At 37.7% G+C, this 27,605-nt stretch overlaps 3 protein-coding genes and 1 long non-coding RNA gene across 5 annotated transcripts; 3 read left to right on the top strand and 1 right to left on the bottom strand.

The window, feature by feature from the left end:
- The first annotated feature begins 789 nt into the window (after positions 1 to 789).
- Positions 790 to 6,414, top strand: spaca4l (sperm acrosome associated 4 like). Its single transcript, XM_026288350.1, has 3 exons — positions 790 to 940; positions 5,015 to 5,125; positions 5,212 to 6,414. Exons 1-3 carry the CDS (start codon positions 889 to 891, stop codon positions 5,430 to 5,432), a joined length of 384 nt encoding a protein of 127 aa, XP_026144135.1. The 5' UTR covers positions 790 to 888; the 3' UTR covers positions 5,433 to 6,414.
- Positions 6,415 to 7,940: 1,526 nt separating this feature from the next.
- LOC113119125 (uncharacterized) lies at positions 7,941 to 9,766 on the bottom strand. Its single transcript, XR_003294420.1, has 3 exons — positions 9,729 to 9,766; positions 8,960 to 9,241; positions 7,941 to 8,784 (listed from the first exon to the last, which is right to left on the bottom strand). It is a non-coding gene; the product is annotated as an uncharacterized LOC113119125 (long non-coding RNA).
- An 806-nt stretch (positions 9,767 to 10,572) lies between these two features.
- Positions 10,573 to 17,353, top strand: lye (lymphocyte antigen-6, epidermis). Its single transcript, XM_026288351.1, has 4 exons — positions 10,573 to 10,631; positions 14,756 to 14,913; positions 15,985 to 16,095; positions 16,700 to 17,353. The coding sequence occupies exons 2-4, from the start codon at positions 14,859 to 14,861 to the stop codon at positions 16,900 to 16,902; spliced, it is 369 nt and encodes a 122-aa protein (XP_026144136.1). The 5' UTR covers positions 10,573 to 10,631; positions 14,756 to 14,858; the 3' UTR covers positions 16,903 to 17,353.
- Positions 17,354 to 22,106: 4,753 nt separating this feature from the next.
- LOC113119120 (chloride intracellular channel protein 1-like) lies at positions 22,107 to 27,590 on the top strand. 2 transcript variants are annotated; one of them, XR_003294418.1, is made up of 7 exons: positions 22,107 to 22,425; positions 24,453 to 24,562; positions 24,732 to 24,857; positions 24,953 to 25,059; positions 25,681 to 25,862; positions 25,936 to 26,290; positions 26,346 to 27,590. XR_003294418.1 is itself a non-coding variant. In XM_026288347.1 (6 exons), exons 1-6 carry the CDS (start codon positions 22,387 to 22,389, stop codon positions 26,095 to 26,097), a joined length of 726 nt encoding a protein of 241 aa, XP_026144132.1. In that variant the 5' UTR covers positions 22,107 to 22,386; the 3' UTR covers positions 26,098 to 26,311. The 2 variants fall into 2 exon arrangements, 1 of the variants encoding a protein (XP_026144132.1); XM_026288347.1 differs by lacking the exon at positions 26,346 to 27,590 and having other exon boundaries at positions 25,936 to 26,311.
- The last annotated feature ends 15 nt before the right edge of the window (positions 27,591 to 27,605 follow it).

Genomic DNA, 27,605 nt, shown 5'->3' with positions numbered 1-27,605 from the left:
TTGAAAAAAGTACCTCTGATATTTCCTTCTAAATTAAAAGGAATGCATTAATTTACTAGTTTCTTAAAAAAGTAATCTGGTTTAAAATTAAACCTTAAACTGAATAACACAGACAAAATACATATTATATTATATTAAATTATAACACATTTTAATACTATAATATTTTATTTTCTTAAAAGGCAATATGTATTTTATAAAACATTTCATTTAATTGTTTGTTAAATCAAATCTTACATTTTTAACTACACTAACCGTGAAATACATGTAGCCTATTTACAAGTGACAAGTGATTTACTATGACATATGCTGAGAACATGCAAATTAGGTTACATATGAAAAAGTGTATATATAAGTTTGTTTATTCGCTCTTATAATACATCTAGGACCGTTAACGGTTTATTTAAACTTTTGAAAAGGTTTTTTTTTTTCTGGAAACTCCTTGTTTATATATATATATATATATATATATATATATATATATATATATATATATATATATATATATATATATATATATATATATATATATATATATATTGTTAACAACTTAGTTGAATATTTTGGTGGGGCGCTAACCCACCTGCGCCCCTATAGAGGAACAGCGGTTGCCCTTAATTATCAGTCCATGGTTTAATGTTAGTATTCCCACAACAAAAAGGGCATGTGTGGGAGAGTGTTTTCCGACAGCAGCGGTGTTTTGTCGTTTGTCATGTTCACCGCGCCCTGGAGCCTCAGGTGTCCGCAGGGCTGCGCTCCATCGCTTCCTTGTTTGGGCGCGTAGTGGGCGGCTGTTTGGGTGTGGATCTATAAATATAGCGGATCACGACAGTCTGACGAGAGTCTAACGGTCTTCTGCATCAACTCAGCTCACATACATCAGGAAACATGAACAAAATCTTGCTCGGAATCTTTGCAGTTGCGATTTGTTTCGCAGTCGGTAAGATAGTTTTTACATTATTTTCCTTCGAGTCAAAGCCTACTAAACGATATTTAATAACTTCACACTGTGAATGTAACTTCGAATAGCAACTAGAATTTTTGGTAGATTATTTTTAATTGAAGATTATTTGTAATTGTAGATTATTTGTTGCTTATTTCTGTTTGTTTTATTTGTGTGATGAATGAGCTTTTTTCATTCGACATTGTTCCAGTCATTGTGGGACACAGGGATCTGTGAGTCACGAACATATTACATTTAGAAGCCTGTGGTTTATGAGTCATTCTCCTATGATTATTTAATTATTGCTTAATTATTGCTTCTATTGGGTCTACATCAAGCTTCTGAAAATAAATATTCTGGATTCTTAGCACTTCTTTTTCTTAATAATGCAGTAGCCTAATGTAACTTATTAGAACATTGTGTTTGGAAAGCTTGTTTTATTTTATTATTTCATGCTCTTTGTGTACTTGTTCTGTAGAGAGACACAGATTAGTTTAAGGCGGAGAGACCCACCCAGTTGACAAAAGAACTTGACTCAACTTGCCCACTGTTTGTTCTTTTAAAATCTTGCATCATATCGCTGTAGATAATGTTATCTCATTTTGTGTTTTGGTTCTGGTCCCTTTTCTTGGCTGAAATGAGAGCTGACAAAAAAAGAAAAAGAAAAAAACACGAAATATCTGCCTAACTGCAGGTTATCACACACCCAAAAGCACATAACATTTCCTTACATAATGACATAAGCACACTTCATCATTTGCACTCCATTAAAACAAACAGTGAAGCTTTTTCAGTGCTAGTCCTTCACAGAGATTTGATTAAGGATGGTCTTGTCCCTAACCAATTTTAGGAAAGTCAAATGTGTAATTCTGGCAAAATAGAATAGGAGTGAAAAGCAGAAGAAAATTAAATTGTGAAACCAAATGCCAACTTAAAATACCAGGCGATGCATTATTTTTCTCACAGATAAAAACAGAAAATGATGGAAAATGTACTCATTCTGTCATACTGAGGGATTATTTGTAGAGTACCCTCATGGGAAAATGGGTTCAAAATAACATTCCATATAACAATACAGCGAGTGTTTACACCAGGGGGCGCTGTTGGCTCAGTTATCAGATGAAAAAATAAAAGTTACCTTTTAGAGAGAGAAAAAATGGATCGCCCATACAAGCTGCATGCACTAGTAGAAAGGCAATGTTTTTTTGTTTTTGTAGTTGATGTTTTTCTTGGTCATGAACCATGTTGCCTCAAGGAGTATGACAAGCTTTATACTGTTTGCATTGTCTTAGTAAATATAATTTGACAAACTGATGCTGTATTGTTTGTTCACTCCTCCATTTTAAGCTCAGTCATTATGGAAAAATACCTTAATAGTTAAATAGTCTAAACCAGGGCTGGGCCGTCCTGTTCCTGGAGATCTTTTTTTTGTTTGTTTTTTTGTTTTTTGCAAAGTTCAGCTCTAACCCTGTTCAAACTCAACTTAACCAACTAATGAAAATCTTCCGGAGCACTTGATCATCTCAGACAGGTGTGTCAGGTCCGGGCTGGAGCTCTCCAGGAACAGGACTGGGCAATCCTGCTCTAAACAATCACGTTAAATAACTTCGAAACTAAGTTTGGGTTGCTTTCCCTATCCAGTCTTCAAAGAGTAGAAAATGTGCACTTATTTGTTAAACAGAGTCCCTGTCAATAAATATTCTGTCATAAAGATGTATAATGAACAATTAACTGTATAGCATTTGTTCATATTTGATATATATTGATTATTTTATGAACCAGACTCCATCCTCTCATTGCTATGCAAAAATGCTAATAAATAAATGGTCTGATGCTTCTGATAACGTTGAGCTTCTGAAATGCAAGCAGCACCTTCGGGCCCCAGCTGGGACAACACGCTTCCAGTCACTGCTTCTGATCTTATCTGGGACTCAAAACTGTGAGTCACTGACTGTGGAAAACTGTTTGCCAGCACATTTTCTATGGCTTTTATTTTCCGTATTGAATCTAGAAATCTTGAAGAGATGACGCTGTCTCAGCAACCGCTAGGTTGGTAACCAAAGGACTGTTTGTTTTGAACAGTATCGGGCAACTTTCTGTGTCAAAGTCTCTGTAACCTCCACACACCCTACAGCTCTAAAGAAGATCAAAAGATCCAGTGCAAAACAGGTTGGACAGAGATTTATGAAAGGCATTTCACAGAAAACTGGGATGAACATCATAATTATCTGAACTGTCACAAAGTTAGGCTAATGCTTGCCCAGATCTTACAAAACCAAAAATAAACCCCAAGTACACCTGAATCATCCTGCATGTTGGAGAATGACAAATTATGTGTTTATTTATCTCAGTTAGTAGTAACTCATTGTGAAGCAAAGTGGTGGTTTGAAGAGTTTAATGGTTCAGAGAAGTTGCCTCTTCACTTTGTCCTGTGCTGCCTTTAACCCACTTGAATGCTTTGCTTTAACTGCTTCATGTTTCAGAAACTGTTAGTGAAATGGGACTGGAATTCCTGACAATACAATAAGGAGCATTTGCTGTGTGATATGAATGTCTTCATTCTGTAGAATGTGACGTGTACGTGTGTGTGTGTGAAGACAGAGGGTTAGTGTAGTGTGGGTGAGGTGAGAAATTGTTTCCAGAATGAAAAAGTCAGAAAAGGTAAATATGTATGTATATATATATATTTTACATTTAAAAAAAATGTAATATTGTGAAGTATTATTACAATTTAAAATAATTGTACATTTATTATACTTTAAATGATCATTTACTTCTGTGATGCAAAGCTGAATTTTAGGATCATTATCACATGATCCTTTAGAAATCATTCTAATATGATGATTCATTATCAAAGCTGGACACAGTTCTGCTGCTTCATATTTTTTCAGAACATCTGATACCTTTTTAAGATACTTTGATGAATAAAAAGTAAAAAAAAAAAAGAAGAAGCTATGTTTTTAAAATATAAATATTTTGTAATAACAATATACACTACTGGTCAGTAATCTGGGGTCAGTTTTATTTTCTTTTTTTTAAATAAAATCAATTCTTTTGTTCAGCAAGGATGTGTTAAATTGATAAAAAGTCATAGTACAGAAAATATATTAGTAGAATATATATTATTATATATTATATAAAAATGATGACTAAATATTGGTAAATAATGTTTTGGTCTACTTAGTGGTTAGTCTGTAATTGTTCTCTTAAAAACGACTGCACAAGAATCCCTGCTGTAATGCAATGCTGTCATGTAGAGCTCCAGATGAACGTAGGTGTGCTGGAAAGGAAGGGTCGCTTCTGTAATCCTTGATCCTTAAAAGGCTTTAACTTCCACCCAGGGTGTGACCGAAACCAGTCTGTGAAGATTTTCATTTCTTTCATAAGACTGTCAGCTATATTCAGTTTCTGCTTGTGAGTGAGTGAGTGAGTGAGTGTGTGAGTGTGTGAGTGTGTACCAAATACCCTCACAAAGGGGGATAGGTTTAGGTGTAGAGGGATAGAGATGACAGTCTGTACAGTATAACAACCATTACAACTACGGCTGTGTTCCAGATATTAAAGTATGTAAAACGGTTATCTCATTCCAAAATGAAAATTGTCAACATTTCCTCTCACTCCATCAATGGGTTACAAAATTAAACATTTATAAACAACTTTTTGTATGTTAGGCTGAACTAATATAGTTGATGAACTCTTGAATGCTTAAATGTAATGTGTAATTCTTCATCCCTCTGCTGCTGTGAATGACATCATTTAGCAGAGATGTGTATCGCCCCAAAGAAACCACACCAATCCAGCAAGGATTTATAGTGGTTTTCTTCTTTTTACATGAATATTTCACAGAATCTAGAGCACACAGATAGGAGAAAGGGCTGTTGAGAAATGTTGAGAAGGTTACTTATGTTCCTTATTTGATCTATGTGAGAAGCATGCGCAACAGGCATAACTTGGTCTATAACTTGTGTATTAATTTTTATACAGCAGAAACGTCTTTTTTTTCGTGGTATTTGAATACATTTCATGATGTTACTGACAGTTTGAATTTTCCATGAATCTTTTATCTCTCAGGTCAAGCTCTGCAGTGTTATGAGTGTAAACTGGGATTTTGGAAATTTTGCATTACAAACGAAAAGAAGTGTAATGATGGTGAGCATTGCTTCAGCGGAGTAGGGACAGCTGGTAAGTTTATGCTCTTCAAAAGCCATCGAACACTTTTTTTATGGGATTTTAAAGCTTCATCTGTTTTTCTTGCATCTCTGTTTCAGTTGGATTTATGAATATCACGACAAAGGGATGTCTGGAATTGTCCAAATGCAACAAAACTGAACAGACGAATTTCACGTCCAACAGTCAGTTGTACCAGCTGACGAAGACGTGCTGCTCTGCTGACCTGTGCAACTCTGCTCCGGCTCACTTCCACATGTCTGCCGTCAGCGTGGCCTTCGCTGCCATCAGCGCGGTGTTCACGGTCAAATACCTCATCTGAGGAGGATTATTTCAGCTCACACACCATATACAGTATATATATATATATATATATATATATATATATATATACACACACACACACACACACACACACAACATCGCTGAGCAAATCCTGCGCACTAAACAAGCCAAATTAATTTGTTGAAAAACAGTTTATGGAATAATTACTCAAAATAGGTCACACACTGGAATGTGTAAGATTTTCAATAGATTTCCAAGTAGTGACACGTTCAACATATTAACAATTTACAATTTTTCTGCATATAACATGGCAGGAATTAATTTAATGTCAGCAATGAAAACAATTCTGGCTATAGATAAGCACTTCACCCAATTAACCTTTTATAAAACCAGCAATATACCCAGGTTGTTTACATACAATTACACAAACACACACACACATCATCATCATCATCATGCATTCAGACAGATTGTTTTACTTTTATTTAGGGGAGTTTGAATGATACCCTAAATAATGAATAATACCCAAAATAAACCTTTTTTCGATAGCAGTTTGCTGTGTATTTTTATTATTTTATTTCTCCTGTCTGCATTTCACTTATAATACACGGTCTGCCAATAAGACCAGGGGGTTTGACTGTCAAATCATAATTGCATTAATTGCATGCTTATGAAATCATTTAGTTTAATGTTGGGGTGGGGGGTTATCCACTGTATCGTGCATGCCTATTCATTTACACAGGACATTCTTCATTTTCAAACATAAGGTTTATCAAAGCCATTTTGGTCAAATTTCTAAAGCTGTCAACATGGTGTTTTATATTTTGTGGATTTGTTTGATAAAGATGATTCTTTATTGAAATAAATGTACGAAAAGGGCAAGAAGGAATGTGTTTCTAGAGGTCTGCCGTCAGTAGTGTCCACAGGGGCCTGCTCTGACAAATGACCTGTTTTAGTTGCCGTCACAATGTGTGTATAAATTGCAGATATAAGACCAATAAAACTGGAATTAAATTGTTGATCTCCTGTGGTTTGTTATTGATGTCTGTGTCCTTCATGAGTTTCGCAGTGACCAGACGAGTCCTGCAAGTTCTGTTTGAATATATTCATGAACTGACGAATATGACCACTTACATTATAAGACGTAATACTTGCGCAAGGCATGCTTAATCAGCAATCAGCAGGTATTCATTACATCAGTTTGTCAGCCACTGACGTTTTATACAATGGCTCAGATCCACTTAAGCTACGACGTTTGGTTGCCTACATTGACAGAAATCAATGTGAAAACGTTTTTATTTTACATCTTATTTTATAATTAATTTTATTTAAGATGCAAGACTGATAAGTTGAATCATGTGATGAATGACAGTATTTTTCGTTAGCTCTCTCCACGTGAGTTGAAGATGGATTGACGATTGTGACATACACATTCTAATATGCAATCACATGATTACGTTTGTTTATGGTTTCTTAGATACAGGGAGTGGCTCATTTAATCTCATTCTCAATTTACCTCATTCTCCCCTACAAGAAAAAATGGAAAAACACTTTAATCTGACAGTGCACTTTAGACAGGAAGTGCCTCCGTGTCAGCTAGCAGTCACTAGAGTATTAGCAGACTGTCTGCTTGATATCTGCCAACACTTTATTGTGATGGGTCCACACCAGTGGTGGACGAAGTACACAAATCAAGTACTTGAGTAAAAGTACAGATACGTATAGTAAAATAATACTCCAGTAAGAGTAAAAGTACTCCTTTTTCAATTTTACTCAAGTGAAAGTACAAAAGTACTCGATTTTTTATGTACTTAAGTAAAAAAGTACTGAAAGATAGATGTTTGCAATTTTATATAGGCTACTTAATTACATTTTATATTAGCACATATTTTTTTTTCATAATCCTACTGCTCAAAATACCTGGGATTTTTTCCAAAATAACCACTATATGGAGTCAAGATATATTTTTGTTGTTGATATGGACTACGCTGAAGAGAGTAATGTTAACTGTGAAGCTTACACTGTGATTTACCTGAGAGAAAACAGAGATGACCATCTGATCTTCACCAGTAAGAACAAAGTATTTTAAAGTTTGTCGTTTTACTGAACATCACAGTTATATATGACATGATAATAAGGCCTGAAGTTAGGAAGAACATTTTAAGGAAAATATAATTATATTTTCATAATGATTTTTTCCCTCTCAAATCTTGTCTGTGGTGTAAAAACACCCCTGGCCAAACGGGGTGCATCTCTTCCCCTCTTTGATAATTACTGTAGTTACCATGTTCTGAACATCACATCCTTACTTTTCTCCCCAGATGTAATCTATATATATATATATATATATATGTATGTTCTGCCCAACTATGGCTACATGTTTGATGACAATTATTGTAAATTGTAGGTTAACACCGTAGTGTATGTGGGAGTTTGATTGCAAGAGACTGGACAAGATTCACATTTATGCTTTTACTGTTTGTACTGTAATTCGTTGACAGACCATGTCTTTGCTATACAGAAAGGAAAAGACAGCACTGCATAACACAAGGGAAAAAACTAAAGTAGAAATATGTCCATAGTCTCCTTAAGGAAAACTGTACAAAATTGTACAAAAATGTACACAAATTCTCATCCACATCACAATGAATATCTTCTCTTGTGATAAAATGTAAGCCACTCTGTATTGTATGGCCCAATAAAGGGAATATGCGTTAGCACACCATTCTCAGAAATAGCTGCACCCATGGTTATGTTCCCGCCTCGTTGGCCTGGCACATCAACTGTAGCTCTGTGGCTGATGATACTTCCATCACGCCTTCTGCGTTTCGTTAGGTTGAGGTCAGTCTCATCCATGTAGATGAAGCTGTGCGGTGGTTCACTTGCTTCCAGTTCCATTATACACTATATCCAGAAGACACAAAATTAGATTTATGAATTACATGCATTTTTATGCATGGCCAAGATACAGTTACATCAAATGTATACAGCACATATTACATCTTCGTTTTTACAGCCATAGCAAATGTGTAAAGGTCGCACTTACTGTACTGTATATAACTATAGGATGTTGTACTGTTTACTGTGAAGTACAGTTGCTGCATGCTCATACATGTTTTACCTGTACATACTGCTAGCACAGCTCCTTCACTATTTCACACTTTCTTTCATATGAGACCGTGTACAGCTGTTTCACATTCATTTGGTGTCTTTGCAGCACCCGGTCAATGGTTGAGATGCTGACTGTTTGGATGTTTTTAAAGATGCTGTTGTCCTCTATAATGGCACTCTTATCTCCCTTAGTCTTATATGACATGGTGCAAAGAGCCTCCTCCTGTTCAGGTGTGAAGAGGGGCCCTCCGCCACACCTGTGAAGTTGCCTTGCAGTCCTATATGGACAAAAATATAGTAATGCAAAACACAAAATTGAGTAAGAAAACATTTCACTGTTTAAAGTATACTTACTGTATGTTGTAAAATGCAAGTGGACTGTTGTAATATTGTATGAAGCATAACAGAAAGTATACAGTATTACAGTACAGTGCCTATTGTTAGATTACATACCCGTTCTGTCGACAAAAAGTCTGAATGATTGAGGACATAGTTGTTCTCCCAACATTTGGCTGCACCCTTCAACCAGTGATTGAGGACGAGTGTCTCTTATCTCATCAGGAACACACATCTGTCCTCTTCCTCCTCCACCACACAGCCTCACTCCTCTTCCTCTTCTTCTTCTCTCTGGCTGTTGATCCTGTCCTATTCCTTGTACTTCCATTGTCAGACACTGAAACATTGTTTTGGGCTGTGGCTATATATACTTGCCAGTTGATGGTTCGTGAGATGCACCTTCATTAGAGAAAATCAAGATTCACCTGGGAGCAATTTAGCAATGCAGGACTGATTTAGAACAAAAAGCCTAATGGAAATCTATAAAAAATATGATTGACATATTATGACAACTTTTTCAACCATTTGGCATATAAAGACTTATACTAGGCCTACTGGATGAACTAAAAGCGATTAAACCCGTCGTCACTTCCTGTTTGTTGTTGGCGGCTGTACTGCGTTTTAGCTCCGTCACTATATTCTTTTCATTGACTACTTTTAACTTAAAAATCTATTTTATACATCATCGTTTCCGTTTATATAACGTGTGAATATATCCTCTATTGTATTCTACAACAAAAACAATCAGAGCGCCTCGCCATCACTAGTTTTATTTTGATCTCCCGCTATTAGCTTTTAGCCCGTTAGCATCAGCAAGCGTGGTTGCTGCTAACTGCGCTTACATTGCTAATACTCTATTCACACACATTATCACTGCTGTACTCACTGTTACTTGCTTTAATGGCAGATGAATGTCTCCACTCTGTGCAGCTCGAGCTCGAGGCCATGGGGAAGCAGATTCGCGACCTGGAACAGAGGCAGGCCAAGCTGAGAGAGCGGAGAGCCACGCTGGAATCATCCCGGGCTGACGCTCACAAGTCCGGGGTAAGTATACAGCGTGCTGTTAACAGTCCCACCACGTCTACTCTGTTTTTCTCTGCACAGGCCCGGTGCACCCAGGACGCGATCTTCCCAGATGTCCTTCACTGCGACGCCGGGACACCACGGACCCTGGGTGCATCCACAGCGGAGGACGCGAGCTGGGTCCCGGGCGACGACTTCTCCCCCTCCTGCCTTCGAGATCTCCATCCAGAACCGCTTCGCTCCCCTCCGCGAGACAGGACGCGACGCTGTGATCATCGGAGACTCCATCGTCCGACACGTAAGTGCTACGTTAGCCGAAGGTAAAGTGCACACTCATTGTTTGCCTGGTGCTCGTGTTCTCGATGTTTCTGCGCAGATACCCGCGATCCTGAAGGACGACGACAGCCCCAGAGCGGTCGTGCTTCACGCCGGGGTTAACGACACCACGCTGCGGCAGACGGAGACGCTGAAGAGGGACTTCAGGAGCCTGATCGAGACGGTTCACAGCACGACGCCCGCGGCGACGATCGTCGTGTCAGGACCACTGCCCACGTATCGACGAGGACACGAAAGGTTCAGTAGACTTTTTGCTTTAAATGAATGGTTGTTGTCATGGTGTAAAGAACAGAAACTGCTATTTGTTAATAACTGGAATCTTTTCTGGGAGCGTCCTAGACTGTTTCGCGCTGATGGATTACACCCCAGCAGAGTCGGAGCGGAGCTGCTCTCTGACAACATCTCCAGGACACTTCGCTCCATGTGACTAGTAAGACAATTCTCAAATAACTATTATGATGAGTTTTGTTCCACCCGCTTAAATTATAAAAGTACTTGCGCTGTAAAAACTATTAAGACTGTGTCTGTTCCCCGAATAGTGAGGTCAAAATATAATGTAGGATCTAGAAAAAATCTTATTGTGATTAAACCAGAAAAATGTAAAGTAAATGAACAAAAACTATTTTTAAAGTTTGGGCTCATAAATATTAGATCACTCACACCAAAAGCAGTTATTGTAAATGAAATGATCACAGATAATAGTTTTGAAGTACTCTGCTTGACTGAAACCTGGCTAAAACCAAATGATTATTTTGGTCTAAATGAGTCTACTCCACCAAACTACTGTTATAAACATGATCCCCGTCAGAATGGTCAACAATATATAGTGATATTCTCAATGTTACCCGGAAAACAGGATACAGGTTTAACTCTTTTGAAATACTTCTGCTAAATGTTACTCTGTCAGACATGCAAAAGAAATCTAATGTATCTCTTGCTCTGGCTACTGTGTATAGACCACCAGGGCCGTATACAGAATTCCTAAAAGAATTTGCAGATTTCCTCTCAGACCTTCTAGTTACAGTTGATAAGGCGCTAATCATGGGAGATTTTAATATTCACGTTGATAATGCAAATGATACATTAGGACTTGTGTTTACTGAACTAATAAACTCCTTTGCAGTCAAGCAAAATGTCACCGGGCCCACTCATCATTTTAATCATACACTAGATTTAATGATATCGCATGGAATCGATCTTACTGCTATAGATATTGTACCTCAAAGTGATGATATTACAGACCATTTCCTTGTATCGTGCATGCTGCATATAACTGATATTATCTATATGTCTCAGCGATACCGTCTGGGCAGAACTGTTTTTCCAGCCACCAAAGAAAGATTCGCAAATAACCTGCCTGATCTATCTCAACTGCTAATTGTACCCAAAAATACACATGAAGTAGATGAAATTACTGACAACATGGGCACTATTTTCTCTAATACATTAGAAGCTGTTGCCCCAATCAAATTGAAAAAGGTTAGAGAAAAACATACTGTACCATGGTATAACAGTAATACTCACTCTCTCAAGAAAGAAACTCGTAGTCTTGAACGCAAATGGAGAAAAACTAACTTAGAAGTTTTTAGAATTGCATGGAAAAACAGTTTGTCCAGCTATAGACAGGCTCTAAAAACTGCTAGGGCAGAGCATATACACAAACTCATTGAAAATAACCAAAACAATCCAAGGTTTTTATTTAGCACAGTGGCTAAGTTAACAAATTACCAGACGCCACCTGATTCAAATATTCCACCAACGTTAAATAGTAATGACTTTATGAATTTCTTCACTGATAAAATAGATAACATTAGAAATACAATAGCGAATGTAGATTCTACAGCGTCTAACACTTCAGTTTCATCCATCGCACCCAAAGATAAACTGCAGTGCTTCACAACCATAGGACAGGAAGAGCTAAATAAACTTATCACTGTATCTAAACCAACAACATGTTTATTAGATCCTGTACCCACTAAATTACTGAAAGAGCTGTTACCTGTAGCCGAAGAACCGCTTCTCAATGTCATTAACTCGTCGTTATCTTTAGGTCACGTCCCAAAACCATTCAAGCTGGCGGTTATCAAGCCTCTTATTAAGAAACCAAAACTAGATACTAGTGTACTGGCAAATTATAGGCCTATTTCAAATCTTCCATTTATGTCTAAAATTTTAGAAAAAGTTGTGTCTGCTCAATTGAGCACTTCCTACATAAAAATGATATGAAGAATTTCTGTCAGGTTTCAGGGCCCACCATAGCACAGAAACTGCACTTGTTAAAATTACAAATGACCTGCTCCTTGCGTCAGATCAAGGCTGCATCTAATTTCTAGTCTTACTTGATCTTAGTGCTGCGTTCGACACCATAGATCATGACATACTCATAGATCGATTACAAAACTATACAGGTATTCAAGGGCAGGCTCTAAGATGGTGTAGATCCTACCTGTCTGATCGCTACCATTTTGTTTACTTAAATGGGGAGTCATCTCATTTATCATCAGTAAAATATGGAGTGCCACAAGGATCCGTCCTAGGTCCCCTTCTATTTTCAATATATATGTTGCACCTTGGTAATATTATTAGACAATACGGAATTAGCTTCCACTGTTATGCTGATGATACTCAGCTATATATCTCAACGAGACCAGATGAAACTTCCCAATTATCTAAGCTAACAGAGTGTGTTAAAAATTTAAAAGATTGGATGACACAATTTTCTCCAATTAAATTCGGATAAGACAGAAATATTAATTATTGGACCAAAAAACACTACACAGAATCTTGTAGATTACAATCTGCAACTAGACGGATGTACTGTTACTTCCTCTACAGTCAGAAATCTGGGTGTTATATTAGACAGCAATTTGTCTTTTGAAAATCATATTTCCAATGTTACAAAAACTGCATTCTTCCATCTTAGAAACATTGCCAAGCTACGAAACATGTTATCTGTTTCTGATGCAGAAAAGCTAGTTCATGCATTCATGACCTCTAGACTGGACTATTGTAATACACTTCTAGGTGGTTGTCCTGCTTCGTCAATAAACAAGCTACTGGTAGTCCAAAATACAGCAGCTAGAGTCCTTACCAGGTCAAGAAAATATGATCATATTACCCCAATTTTACAGTCTCTGCACTGGCTACCTATTCAATTCTGTATCAGTTACAAAGTATCATTACTTACCTATAAGGCCCTAAATGGTTTAGCTCCAGCGTACCTAACTAGCCTTCTACCACGCTACAACCCATCACGCACCCTAAGGTCACAAAACGCTGGACTTTTGGTCGTTCCTAGGATAGCAAAGTCCACTAAAGGAGGTAGAGCTTTCTCACATTTGGCTCCCAAACTCTGGAATAGCCTTCCTGATAATGTTCGGGGTTCAGACACACTCTCTCTGTTTAAATCTAGATTAAAAACACATCTCTTTCGCCAAGCATTCAAATAATATATCTTTTAAATTGTGGATTTACAGGATTTACATCCCGTGTAAAGTTGCTTTGTAACAATTTGTATTGTAAAAAGCGCTATACAAATAAACTTGAATTGAATTGAAAAAACTAATGCCTAAATTTTGTGGGGGGTGAGACTATTAAACAGAGACCCAATATCATACATTTTGACCAACATAAGCAATTGATAATGTAGGAAAAAGCAGAGAATTGTGCCAAATCATTTGCATGGATGTACCATGGCATTTGCAACTTGTTCAAAGAAATGAGAAACTGCTTTTTTGATGAGCACAAGTGACACGATGTGAAGATTGAACAGGTCATTCTGAGATTTCCAGTTTTGATCTGAGAAATGTCCCAAAGTGACTGAGAAAAACTGTAATAGCATCAATAGCATTAACCTAGTTAATTCAAATATACAGATGTCAATATTTGCTTGAAAAAGCTTCTAATGGACATCAATTAAAACTTGAAGGTGGTCCTTCATTCATGCTTGTTCTTTTTTATTTATTTTTTTAGTGGGTGCTGGGAAAATGTAATAAAATACTGTATGTATTTGTACATTCAGTGTTGCGCCTTCAACAACACTACCAGCGTGTTATCAACCTATCACCTTCCACCTGTGTGTACTTTATAATCAGATGATTATTGAGACAAAACAAAAGATCTTGATCAAGGAACACAGTGTACAAAATCACAGTGTGTGTGTGTGCCTACTGTATTACTACTTCATAATATTAGCATGTTTGTATGTTAGACGATGTTGTATTTAGAAGTGAACTGATTCTGCCAAAGCCTCTCCAAAACTTCTTTTGAGTACATTTATTTTCATGGTAAGAATATGTTCTTTCAGGGTGTGGGTTAGGGTTGGTTACAGCATTTATAACCAACTTAAAAAAAAAACAAACATAAAAAACAATTGACGTCTACAAAATGTACTCATAGCTAAGTACACATGTGTGTTTGTATGTGTAAATAATGAGGTATCTCTTAACTCCCCAAACCAGATTGCTCTGTTCATTCTTCACATTCAAATGCGTCTTTCCACCTGCATATATCCATTGTCACCCCTATGTCAAGAAACCCCACCCTCTCTATCAGGGCCATATATCTGGACAGATTGAGACCAGCATCCAGTGCGCTTGCTGTCCTCCCAAGAGCTTCTCTGCAGTCAGACTTCAGTTCTGTTGGACACGTCGTCAACATGATGATCAGGATTGTGCTTGGAGTCGTTGCAGCCATTGGATTCCTCACTCTCAGTAAGTCCACAGAGAAACAGGGCTTAATTAATTACATCCTTCTGATTCTTTAATGTTTTTAAAGGAGGATCTTCTGCTCTCCAGGCTGCATTTTCTTGATTAAAACAGAATAAAAGCCATAATGCTGAAAACTATTGCTATTATTTAAAATAACTTTATATTTGAATATTTTTTTTAATGTAATTTATTCCTGTGATGGCTTAGCTGAATATAGTACATTATCCATGGCTGGTATTTGGCATTACTTTGTTGTAATGATGGCAATTTGTTTTTCAGTGTGTGTTTTAAGTGTATTTGTAAAAGAAAAAAGAGGATCAGTTAAATTAAATAAAAAAAAAAAAAAACATTGTTAAGGTTATTAAGGAAGACTTTAACTGTAATGTTTTTTACTTAAAACACACCATTCACCAACAGAGCTTTTTGTTAACACTTTAGATCAGGGAACACTATTCATTTAAGTAGTTATTTATAATCAGGCATATTAATAGCATATTAGCAGTTTATTAGTATTACAAAGCACATATTAAAGTGACACTCCGCCCCAAAATGAAAATGTTGTCATTAATCAGTTACTCCCATGTCGTTCCAAACCTGTAAAAGCTTTGTTCGTCTTCAGAACAAAATTTAAGATATTTTGGATGAAAACAGGGAGGCTTTTTACTGTCCCATAGTCTGCCAAGTAACTTACACTGTCAGTGTCCAGAAAAGTCTGAAGAGCATTGTCAGAATATCTCATCCGCCATCAGCGACTCAGCTGTAACTTTATAAATACAATTAAAGTAAAAGAAATAAAGTAGATATTGTTGAAGCATCAGAAAAATGCTTGTGATAGAGGGTGGAAATATGTTTAGGTTACCCACACTGACACGTTTGGTTTTCAGACAGATTTCAGGAACCTCAGCATCAACATAGTAACATTCTGACCGTGCTGTGCTGCTCTGTTTGAAGAGCTATCACATTTCTTTAGCATTTCTATATGTAGTTACTGAATTACCTTTTGGGGGAGGGATTTGCCCAGAAGTTTACAATAATGCTAATTATATTTCCTGTTGTCGTTCTGTGTTTCTCCAGGTGAAGCCCTGACGTGTAATTCCTGTAAAGTGGGCATTCTAGGCAAATGTTTATTCAGTTCTCAAGTGTCCTGCGCTGCCTCCGAGAACAACTGCTACACTGCCAAAGCAGGTCAGTCAACACACACACACACACACGCACGCACGCACACACACACACACACACACGCACGCACACACACACACGCACACACACACACACGCACACACACACGCACACACGCACACACACACACACACACACGCACACACACACACAAGAACTTAATTTAGTGATATTTTTGGGTTTATACTGAGATGGTGATATTTGCTGAAGCCTAACCCTCACTCAACCCAATCCTAGGCCTAACCCTCACACAAACCTGTTGGTATTAGTGAGGTAGATCAAATAAAACATGATTTAGCAATTCATGATATTTCCATATAGTTAGGGGCCACTTTAGATGCCTTCACAAGTCAGTTTCAGCAACATGCTCACACATATATTAGACATTTTAATGGGGAGAGCCTTCCACATTTTATTCCTCATTCCAGTTTGTTTATTATCACATAAAGCTATAAAGACTACTGACCTATCTGTAAAAGAAAACCAAAGTCAGGACTGTCACACATTGTTGAAAGTTACTAACACAGGCTTCTGGAAAACACTACTGGTTTTATTAGTAGAATAATCAGTCCTGACATCTTGCTTCTGCTCCTCTCTAATGCTCTCGCAGAGTTCAATGTGACTGGGTTTTTGAGCCTGTCCTCCAGTGGCTGCACCTCTGATTGCAACAACACGGCCGGAAGTGTCCTGGGTGCGGGCTACACCGTGACCAAAAGCTGCTGCGCTGTGGATCTGTGCAACGGAGCGAGTGCTGCGCAGCTGTCTGTGGCTGGAGCACTGCTGGCCTCCGTCTGGAGCAGCTCCTTCCTCTAGATCTCACACCTCCGTGTCTGTGATCAGTGTTAGGTTCACAGAAACTGAACCGGAATCAGTGAAGATATCAGCTCTAGAATGTATAGATGCCATAACTTTAATCGTTTACTCCACTGTGTTTAGCTGTCTATATAAATAAACATTTAATTACAATATAAAACATATTTAAAATTTCAAAACTTATATATATATGTGTGTGTGTGTGTATGTGTGTATATCTAACCTACATTTGGATGCACACTGTGGAATAAGGTGATGATATGTTTGAGGTGGAACTGAATATATTTCACAGCAGTGACTCTGGGTTAGGTACTGTACTTGCTCTGCTTTTTTATATCTTTTAGTAAATTATGTCAGTTAGAATTTTTGGATGAACTCTACCCTGACTTTATCGTATATTCTAGCACATTGTAACATTAGTCTAGATTAATAAATATGAACTGAAAAAAAATTATTTTCGTTATGTTTTTGTTTACTAGTGCTGTCAAATGATTAATAGCATCCAAATTAAATGTTTTTGTTTACATAATATATGTATGTGTACTGTTTACTTATTACGTATACATAAATACACACACATTCAGTATATGTGTGTGTGTGTTTTAAGAACATATATTTTTCTGAAATATATAAATGCTTGTGTTTGTGTGTGTATATATATATATACAAACACAAGTCACTTTTTTTTTATAGACCCAGTAATTTTTTTTTTTTTTTTTTTGATGTGATTAATCTTAATTCATCGTTTACTAGTATTAACTGTTATTGTTAATACTAGTAAACAATCTTATTGTAAAGAGTTACCATTAAACAAACTTAACATACTTCAGCCTTTTTGAGAAGATATTTTATATACATTTTTAATTCATCATAAACTTTAATATAAGTCAGACATTTGTTTAATCTATAAAATTAAATATTCAAACAGTACTTATATTATTTATACTTATATTATCTTTAGTCAGATATATGCATGGTCTCCAGTCCTGGCATTCGTGTTGGGTCTGAGTCGAGTCCTAGTCTTTAACCAACTGAGCATAAGTGAGAGACATTTTTATCTTCATTTTATATATTTATTAAATAAATAAAATGAATATTTATTTATTAAATGTACATTAATCGGCAGTCTTGAATGTAGATGTACCCAAATTAGCCTGAAGGCTACTTATCATTGCTAGTCTCTTTGCCAGAAGTTATTAAAACCTAAAAATAAAAAATAAAAATAAAAACCTACAAAAGAGAAAAGAAAGAACTGTAACAATGAAATAAAACCAAAAATATAAACAACTCTAGAAAATACAATTAAACAACAGATTATACAAAATGACAATAAAAAATAAATAAAGAAAGAAAGAAATAAAAAGAAGCTTATCAAAATAGATAAAGCAACATTAATGTTCACAATAATGTTGCTTATGAAGAAGCCATTTCTTAAAATTATACTTAAGAGAGAAAAAAAGCTTCTATGTTGCTTTTATGTAGTGACTTGGTTTTATCTGTACTGGTATGTTCATAGTGACATAGACTCGTCTGTACTCTGAGAAGTGTATTCTATCATTACGAGTTCATCCTAGTATCTCAGCTCTAAACAGCTGATACAGATTCAGGCTTTCCAAAACAGAGGCGTCTCTGTCAGTGGAGCTGCATATGACTGTGTCAGTGGAAAAGTGGAATGAGAGAGAGAATAGGAAAATCCCTGTTAGCTGTAACTCAGTTTGCTGGTAAACACAGAAAGACATGCACAGGGACAGGGAATGCACGTCTGTATTAACTCACAATTTCCACTCCTACTAATGACTTCACCCTGTCTGAGTGCTCTCACCACACCTAAAACACCCCACCTTCCTTTTACAAGCTTGGTGTGTTGTGTCTTCACACAAATAAATGACAGCTTGTCAGATGGTAGAGATAGTAAGAGTAGAGTGCTGTATATAACCTCTGTATCTTATTTTTTTTCTATGGTTACATCCTGTCAGCTAGTGGGAGAAAAGTGTTGGTGCCTACATTCTCAAGAATAGGCCTAGCGTGAAGCAAGGAACGGGGGAGAACATCAATAAAGAGACTTAAATAACATCAGGGAAACCAGGAAAACACAGGTAGCAGATAGGGTGACCACCTGCTAATAAGCCCAAGGGGGGACAAGGGGTATGTTACTGAGGGACAGTTTAGGACACTGTTTGCGCGGTGGTGCCACCACCCCATGGACAGACTCACTGATAGTGGTTTACCCATTTCTAGCACATACCACCTTACATGGTATATTAATAATGCCCTATTCCCCTAAACGTGTAACTGCTGATGTATGCTCATATGACAGAATCAACAGATGCACTTCCACTTATGATTTACTTTAGCTATTTAATTTTATTTATTTTTATTACAATTTATTCACTTTAAATAAATTATAATATAAACTTATAGGATTAAAATGAATTGTAGTTGCTCAACACCACAGGAACAGTTAAAACAAAGTCTAAACTCACAACTCCAGAGGTTCATGAGGAGGAAGGATGGTGAACTCGCATGTTAGTAAAGGAAGGCGCATGAGAAAAAACAAACAGTTTGAAACAGGACACACCTTCTCTTTTTTAATTGATGATGGTGGTGCCTCAGAGTCTCTTTCTCCATTTTTCGAATCGTAAAGCGTGCATCTAAAGTTCCTTCCCAGTGTGTCTGGTATGCACGTGCGTGCACTGTCATGACAACAGCCTAGTCAGCAGTTCAACTGAGGGGTGTGTGTGGCAACAGTAGCGGGCTGAACTCTCAAGTAATGTTCGTTTGGCTGCCTGGGGCTCGAGGATATAGAGCGACCAACTCTTTTTGAGCAAGCTTTGATTATGCGTGACCCAGTCTCAATTTGTGGGACGCATGAATTGGGCTTCAAACGCTAACGCTGGACGGTTGGTCACCCTAGTAGAAGAGGAGGTTGACAAACCATACCGAAGGCTAAACTGAGATCAGGATACACTTTATATATACATGACATGATGAGAAATGTTAATATTTCATATTATTACCATGTATATTGCTATGATCGCAATTCATTTTGTGACATGCTTTAATGTAGACACAAACTATGCCAATAAAGTACATTAAACTGAATAGAAAATCAGACTTAAAACCCACACATCATGTAACTGTGCAATAAAAAAAGATATTGCATTGGGTTTTCCATTTATTTTTATAAAGAACAAATCAACCAATAAAGAGTGAGTGTATAAAGTATACAGTCTGTAAGAGAAACGTAACAGATAGACACATCATGTAACTCAATCATAAGAATGTATTACAGATGTGAAAAGAGCAGTACCACACTAGTCCAAATGACGATGCACTGCAGTATCAGTCCTCTCTGGCAGAATATAATAGTAGTGTGAGGAGCAGGGCATGATTTAAGTTGTTAAATGCTGAAAATACTATCCTGATCCACTCTCTATTATAGATCAGTGTGTGTCCCATAGTAAACCAAATAAATATTACATGATAACTACTCTCTCTCTCTTTGTTTTCATGTAAGGATTCTAAGATTATTTGTACCAAGAATAATAATATAAAATGTAATAAAATTATAATTTAATGCACTTGACTGATTTGCTCAATTTTTAAATGAAATGTTTCATTCTGTTTTGACTTGCCATTTCAAAGACTACATTTTAGCAATACTACACTTCATTAAAATGTATGTGATCATTTAACCATTATCATGCAATATAGTATTTATCTTGTTTATCATGGGTCACATGATATGCTGCCAGATCTTAGCCTGACCTGGGCCACACTCCTCCCATCAGCTATCGGCCCTGGTGTTGTTTGCTGGATCCCCGCCGGGCGTGCGGTCCTTGGGCTGAAAGGGTACATGCCATTGCCGACAGGAGGCCAGCAGTGCCACCTTCAGGCCACATGTGAGCCAAGTCCGTTTGCTATGTGGGCAGTGGCGTCCTCATCCAAACCACCCCGGAAACAGTGCTCCACCGGACAAGGGAAGTCTGCTCAGAGCAGGAGAGGAATTCATGGATACACTCTTCCAGGAGACAGCCGTCTTGATACACGACACATAACCACTCGAGGGGATACATTTGAGAAAAAACAGAAGAAAACATTGAGAGAAAAACAGGAAAATAAAGGAACAGAGAATTGCAGTCAGGGAGAGAAGATGAAGCTTTTCTCTGTCTTTGAGATGAATCTGATGTCGCTAACAGCGGTGATTAAACTTAACAACTGCTTAGCTTATATCACATCAAACCGTGACAATCTTACATTTCTTTCTTTTGATTTTTAAATGCTTAGACACCGTTTTTGAAACTCCATTTCTCAAACTGTACACACAAAACCACAAAACATACAAAATGTCACACACATATTGCAATAGTAAACACTTACTATGAAAACTGTTTAAACTTTTCTAAAAATGTATAATTATTTATTTATTTATTTTTCTTTGCGTAGTAACTCTACACACAAACATAAAATAATTAACCACATACATGCCAAACTACACACAGATGTGAAAAATGTCAAACACTATGTGTGTCTTTTGCTTGTCCAGTGTGCAGTGGAGAACAGGAGTGTGTATATATATATATATATATATTTATATAGTATTTTATTTTTTTATATTATATTATTATTTGACTCATCATTCTAATATTGCCTAATTAGGGTTAGGGTTAGATTGATAATGTACTCATTTGAAATGATCATGTTTGAGTTTTCTTCCACTAGGTGTCAGAATGACGTTGGCTGTTGAAGTGATACTGTCTCTTTAAGCCAGAAACAGTTAAAGCAGTGGTTCTCAAACCTGTCCTGGAGTACCTCAGACAGACCTACTGTCCCAGCTCGGGATGCCATTTGATCGAAATAGTTACTTAAAATTAAAACTAAATAGACATTACAATTAGGTTAAAGTAAAATAATAAGTTAAATGTACTAAATTATTTTAAACTACTTAAAATTAATTTAAAAATTCAGTTCTCATAAAATATGCAATACACGAGTGTCTTTATGCTTATTGATCAGCTGACTAATTTGTTTGCAAACGTTTGATGTAGCGGGTTAAAAATAGCGCAGACGGAACAAAAGAAGCTGAGCGCTGTAGCATCACACAACAGTTATAATATGGTTACAAGTTAGAGGAAGTTCAAATCAGGAACTGAGAGAGAGAGAGAGAGAGAGAGAGAGGGAGAGAGAGAGAGAGAGAGAGAGAGAGAGAGAGAGAGAGAGAGAGAGAGGAAGTAAGGCTGATCTTGCAGTAGGCGTTATTGATTTCGATACTTAACGCGAACAGCAGACATTCATACAGTTTATAAGATACTCGGATATTCAGACACTTCTTAGCGGCGTTTGTTTGGACTTTCTCCAAATTCGAAATCCATAGCTCGAGGGGGTAAAGCTGCACACAGTTTGAGTGTTGAGGGTCCAGCGGAAGTGCGCTCGGAGGAAGAGAAGGCGCTCGTCGGTGAAGCTGTAGCTCGGAGTGAGTCCAGCATGAGTGAAGACAGACCTGAGGTGGAGCTGTTCGTGAAGGTGAGTGTCTGGACCACTGCTGCTGCTGCTGTCCATCCGGGAACTAACCTCAGTCTAATAAACAATGCGTTACTCACCTAATAACATGTCCATGTATTGATTGGCTCAAACATGACAAAATCGCGAGCGTATAACCTAATAAGCTTTTTTTAATAGTGATATGAAATCACCAATGTGTTTTATGAAAAAAAGAAAAGAAAAATATATTAACAGTGGTTTTCCTTTCTAAATATAGTTTTAAACTGCCTATGAAAAACTCAACAGATTTATATATTCATTCATTTATTTATTTTTGTTGATGATGTTGTTGTTTATTTTATTATTTCAGGTTTATTTGACAGGGTCAATGCACATTAATAATACTAGTACATTGTGCCAGAAGGCTAATTTGCATCCCTGGACTGATGGGAAATTGTCACCCTAAAAATATAAAATAGATAATATTTACTCCAAAATACATATGAATGTTATTAGTAATAATAACATTTCCATCAAGTCATCTTTATTTATATAGCACTTTATACAACAACACAGATTGACTGAAAGCATCTTTCGGGCGATGACCTCCACGTGTCGCTGGCACAGCTTCAGTGCTGTTCTTCCACGAGGTCTGCGTCTGTGTTTGATGATGATGATGGTACTGAAGAGCACGGTCTAACTCAGTCCATAATCTCCCATAAAGATGTTCAACTGGCTTGAGATCTGCTCAATGCAAAGATCATTTATATATCAAAGCCTTTGGTGACCCCTCATAGCTCTGGATTCTGGAAGAGTTCACTCTCGTGAGGACAGACGTGTCACATGTATAAAGAGTCAGAGAGTAGCACAACATCACAACTGATCTGCGGTGCACATCTCCTATCACATCTCGTGTGGGCCTAAGCTGTTTCCACCACGGCAAGATGGTGAAACGTCAAGAGCTTGCGTTAGGTTTAAAAAGTCAACTACACTTTACTTCTTTGTTTTAAAACGTTAAATCTGTTTTGGGGCCATAGCAAAATAATACCACAAAATTTGTGTAATTTGCATAAAACTCTTTGACTTCCCAATATAGCTTAATGTGCTCTTCAGTTTTTGTTGAGAGAAAACAGTGTTCAACATAAAGTATACTATAAGTTGCTACCATGTATTTAAAAATTGTTTTACAAAATAATCTGTTAAATTTCATTATTCAGATGATAAGTCCCGATGAAGTGGCTTGATAAGAGCAGGTTTTTATTTAGCATTTATAACTAAAATGTGGCGGTTCCTCTATAGTGCTTTAAGATCCAGTGTTTTAAAGAGCACAGCTGCTGCGCTTTACCTGAACACCCTCCAGGTCACAATATATATCACCCCATATCTCTCATTTAAACTGTGTGGACAGTAGATCTGAGTGCAGTCTCATTCGTAGCAGTTCTGTCTGATAGATCTGATGGGGAGAAAAAATATGGGTGCTAGAAAACCCCCTAAATCATAATAATAATAATAAAAAGAACATGAACTTTATACAACATCAGAAAAATGTGCACATCTTCATCATTTTCAGAAGTTTACACCCCTGCTCCTAATGCATAATGTGTTCTATCTGAGCATGAATCTTTGCATATTTTGTGGTATTTGCGTTGGAGCCCCTCAGCTGTCCTCGGTGTGTATAGACGGATCTCAGATACTACAGTCACAGCTGCGAAGGGTTCGAATACACAGAAGATGCTGGAAAACCAAAGAGTGTGCAGCACCCGGAGAACTGGACGCCTCCAGACAAACAAGAAACTCACACAAAACATGGATCATGCAGATAATGATAAACACTGTGAAGAAACAAGCTTATAAACCATCCCTCTTATTTTGTTAAAATAACATTTTGCGTGGTATAGATGAAATGTTTAGTTCTATGTTTATTTGTCAGTACTTCAGTTTCTGGGTAACTTATCCTTCCTCATGAAGGAATCCGATTTATTTATATATACTTTATATACGGCCTCAGGTGTTTAAACAGGTGTTACCCATGTGATGTGTTTTAAAGTGATCCTCTGTTGTGTGTGTAGGCAGGAAGTGATGGTCAGAGCATTGGGAACTGCCCGTTCTCTCAGCGGCTCTTCATGGTCCTGTGGCTGAAGGGCGTGACCTTTAATGTGACCACCGTGGACATGAAGAGGTGGGGGGTCTGTGCATTCATGCATCTAATGCAGTCACATTCAAGTAAACCTGTACTCCAGTTCTGTGCAACATTGTATTGACACTGTATTCCAAAGAGAAACCGGTGGTCCTGAGTAGCGTCTGTAAACCGGTGATGTGCTACTCCTCTTTCTCTGTGTTGTGAGCAGGAAGCCAGACATTCTCAAAGATCTGGCTCCTGGCGCTCAGCCTCCTTTCCTGCTGTACGGCACCGAGGTGAAGACGGACACCAACAAGATCGAAGAGTTCCTGGAGGAAAACCTCTGCCCTCCTAAGTAACTCTCTTCATCCACACATGTGCTATCTGCCGTTGTTTGTGTCTTCACGCTGTTGGTTTGCCATATCCTCTTCATCCCTCTATCCACCACAGATACCCTCGGCTGGCAGCTCGCAACCCTGAGTCGAACACCGCGGGTCTGGACGTGTTCTCCAAGTTCTCTGCCTACATCAAGAACTCAAACCCGCAGATGAACGACAGTGAGTGTTTGCATGCTTTTAGATTTGTGAAAACTACTGTAAAGTGGCCTGAGGTCTCGAGAGCACATGTATGCAAGGTCTGAAAATCCTGTTTTTCATAGGTCCTGCAGTCTCCTTTTTAAATCCATAATTCAACATATAATACAAACATTCAGTCTACTCAGTTTTACTCCAACAATGCATTATTATATTCAGCTAAGATGTGACAGAATGACATGTTGATACTGTGTCGGTCACTTGTCTTCAAGTGTTGTGGATTCACAGCTCGGTTCATATTTGTTCTCGCCAATTCACATGAATATAAATGGAGTCAATGAAACATGAAGTGTATTGTGAGTGAAACAACAGAGAGAAACTGTTTGAATGAGTTTTGTAACTGATTGATTGTGTTGCATCACATTTTCGTCCACATTGGTCTAAACGGATAAATCTTTGTGAATATCAGATCCATGTTGGTGTGAACAGGCCACCAGCATAGAAAATTATGGTTTTACAGGCTTTTTAAAAATAGGACAAGCCCCTACTCAAACAGGAAATCCATCATCACAGGAAATTGCGCCTGTCAGGTCATGTTGTGGGTTCTTGACTAAACGAAGCTGTGTGAACCGTTTGCTCGCTCAGATCTGGAGAAGGGTTTACTGAAGGCCCTGAAGAAGCTGGATGACTACCTGAGCTCTCCTCTGCCGGACGAGATCGATGAGAACAGCGCTGATGATGATGTCACTTCCTCCCGGCCCTTCCTGGACGGTCAGGAGCTTACTCTGGCCGACTGTAACCTGCTGCCCAAGCTGCACATCGTCAAAGTGAGTCAGACCGAGCGATGCTTTAGCAGAAGAGCCGAGGAACGCGGCTGATCTTCTCTTTCCTGGCTCTCAGGTGGTGTGTCTGAAGTTTCGAGGGTTCTCCATCCCTCGCTCGCTGACGTCTCTGTGGCGGTACCTGGACGCGGCGTATGCCCGAGAGGAGTTCTCCTCCACCTGTCCCAGCGATGAGGAGATACACGTGGCCTACTCCTCCGTCGTGAAGGCGCTCAAATAGAAGAACACACACACACACTCACACACACACACACACTCCTTCCAGATTGTCCCAGTGTTTCACTTGTATGTTCCTCATGAGGTCTCACTTTTCAACTAAACCTGGTCTAAATCGTACTGCCTTCACATGCTCTCTGAATTATGGCAAATATGAGTTTCATAGAAAAAGAGAGCACATGAATTCAATTATTCTGATACCCAAATACCCGAGATGGACGGGCCTCAAACTTTAATCATGTCGGATAGGAGAAGGATTTGGGCTGTGTGTGCTTTATTAGTAGATTTACCTGCAACAGCTTCATTGCCTTGTCATTAAAGTAGTAGCTTATCTAAATATTAATAATCCTTTAAAGCATATTCTATTTTTTATACACAGCGAAAATAGCATGCGTTTCACCAATATTCCAGAATAGAATAGAATAGAATAGAATAGAATATCTAGGTGCAGTAAAACTATACGGTGGGAAACTATGTCCATTTCAGTCTGAAAGCAACCTTAACTTGTCTACATAATGCTTTTGTTGTGAATGTGGTTATTAACAATGGCATCCTCAATTCTTGACAACAAAGCACCTGAACACAACAAGCTCGTAATCAAACTTAAGAAGTGCGCATGATCATATTTCCAATAGCGTGTGAAGGCAGCATTATAGTTCATATTTCCTTAAAGCAGCTGAACACATACAGTACAATAATCATCAAATGTTTCAGCTTACTAATAGTGGGTGTTTTTCAGTGGGTTCTGGACGAGTGCATTGCTAGCCGTTACAGACAGGAAGTTGTTGCCTCATTCCTCCCATTGCTGTCCCTCCCTCTCGCTCTGCCGCTCTGTAATGACAGCTTTTTGCTCACAGCTGCTTTGGTCACGAACATTTCAGAAACTGTTTTAAGCTGCTTTTACATTCCATATATGACGTTACAAAATCATGAAGTTATCATAAAAGTAGCCCAAATGAATCCTGTGTAAAGGTTTATACTGGTTTATATGTGAGAAGTAAAAATCCCAGTCGTCTCATCTCGTTGCTATATGATCTGATGTATTTCAAATTTGAGTCACTAGAATATTCTTCCATCTCTAATTATGACTGAAACTTCCACATTGAGAAAACTCGTATTTATTGTCTGGGGAGAGTTATGAAAAACATGCACATTTATTGTCTTCTGAAAAAATAGGAAACGAGTGACAGCAACAACTGCTGCCTTTTTAAGCTGATTCGGCCTGTTTCTAAGATGACCTTAACACAATATTTCTCTATGCAGTATCATGCTTTATCCCCAGTCCTCTCCCGTGCACTTCTGTTCTCACTTCCTCTGAAACACTGGTCCTTTCCAGATCTCTCTCTCACTCAGATGGACAACACAACATCAGGCCAGATATTGATTAGTTAGGATTTTATTGATTAGAGGGATGTTACAACAAAGTCACTTTCTTCCTGCATTTCTAACATTGTTATTCAGCAATACAGTTTATAATAAAGTTCAAATAAAAATAAATGCTGAGTACATTTT

The sequence above is a fragment of the Carassius auratus genome, chromosome 19 (genome assembly GCF_003368295.1).
Source record: "Carassius auratus strain Wakin chromosome 19, ASM336829v1, whole genome shotgun sequence".
NCBI lineage: Eukaryota > Metazoa > Chordata > Actinopteri > Cypriniformes > Cyprinidae > Carassius > Carassius auratus.
The sequence above is the reverse complement of the archived record's forward strand: the minus strand, read 5'-3'. Positions and strand labels throughout refer to the sequence as shown.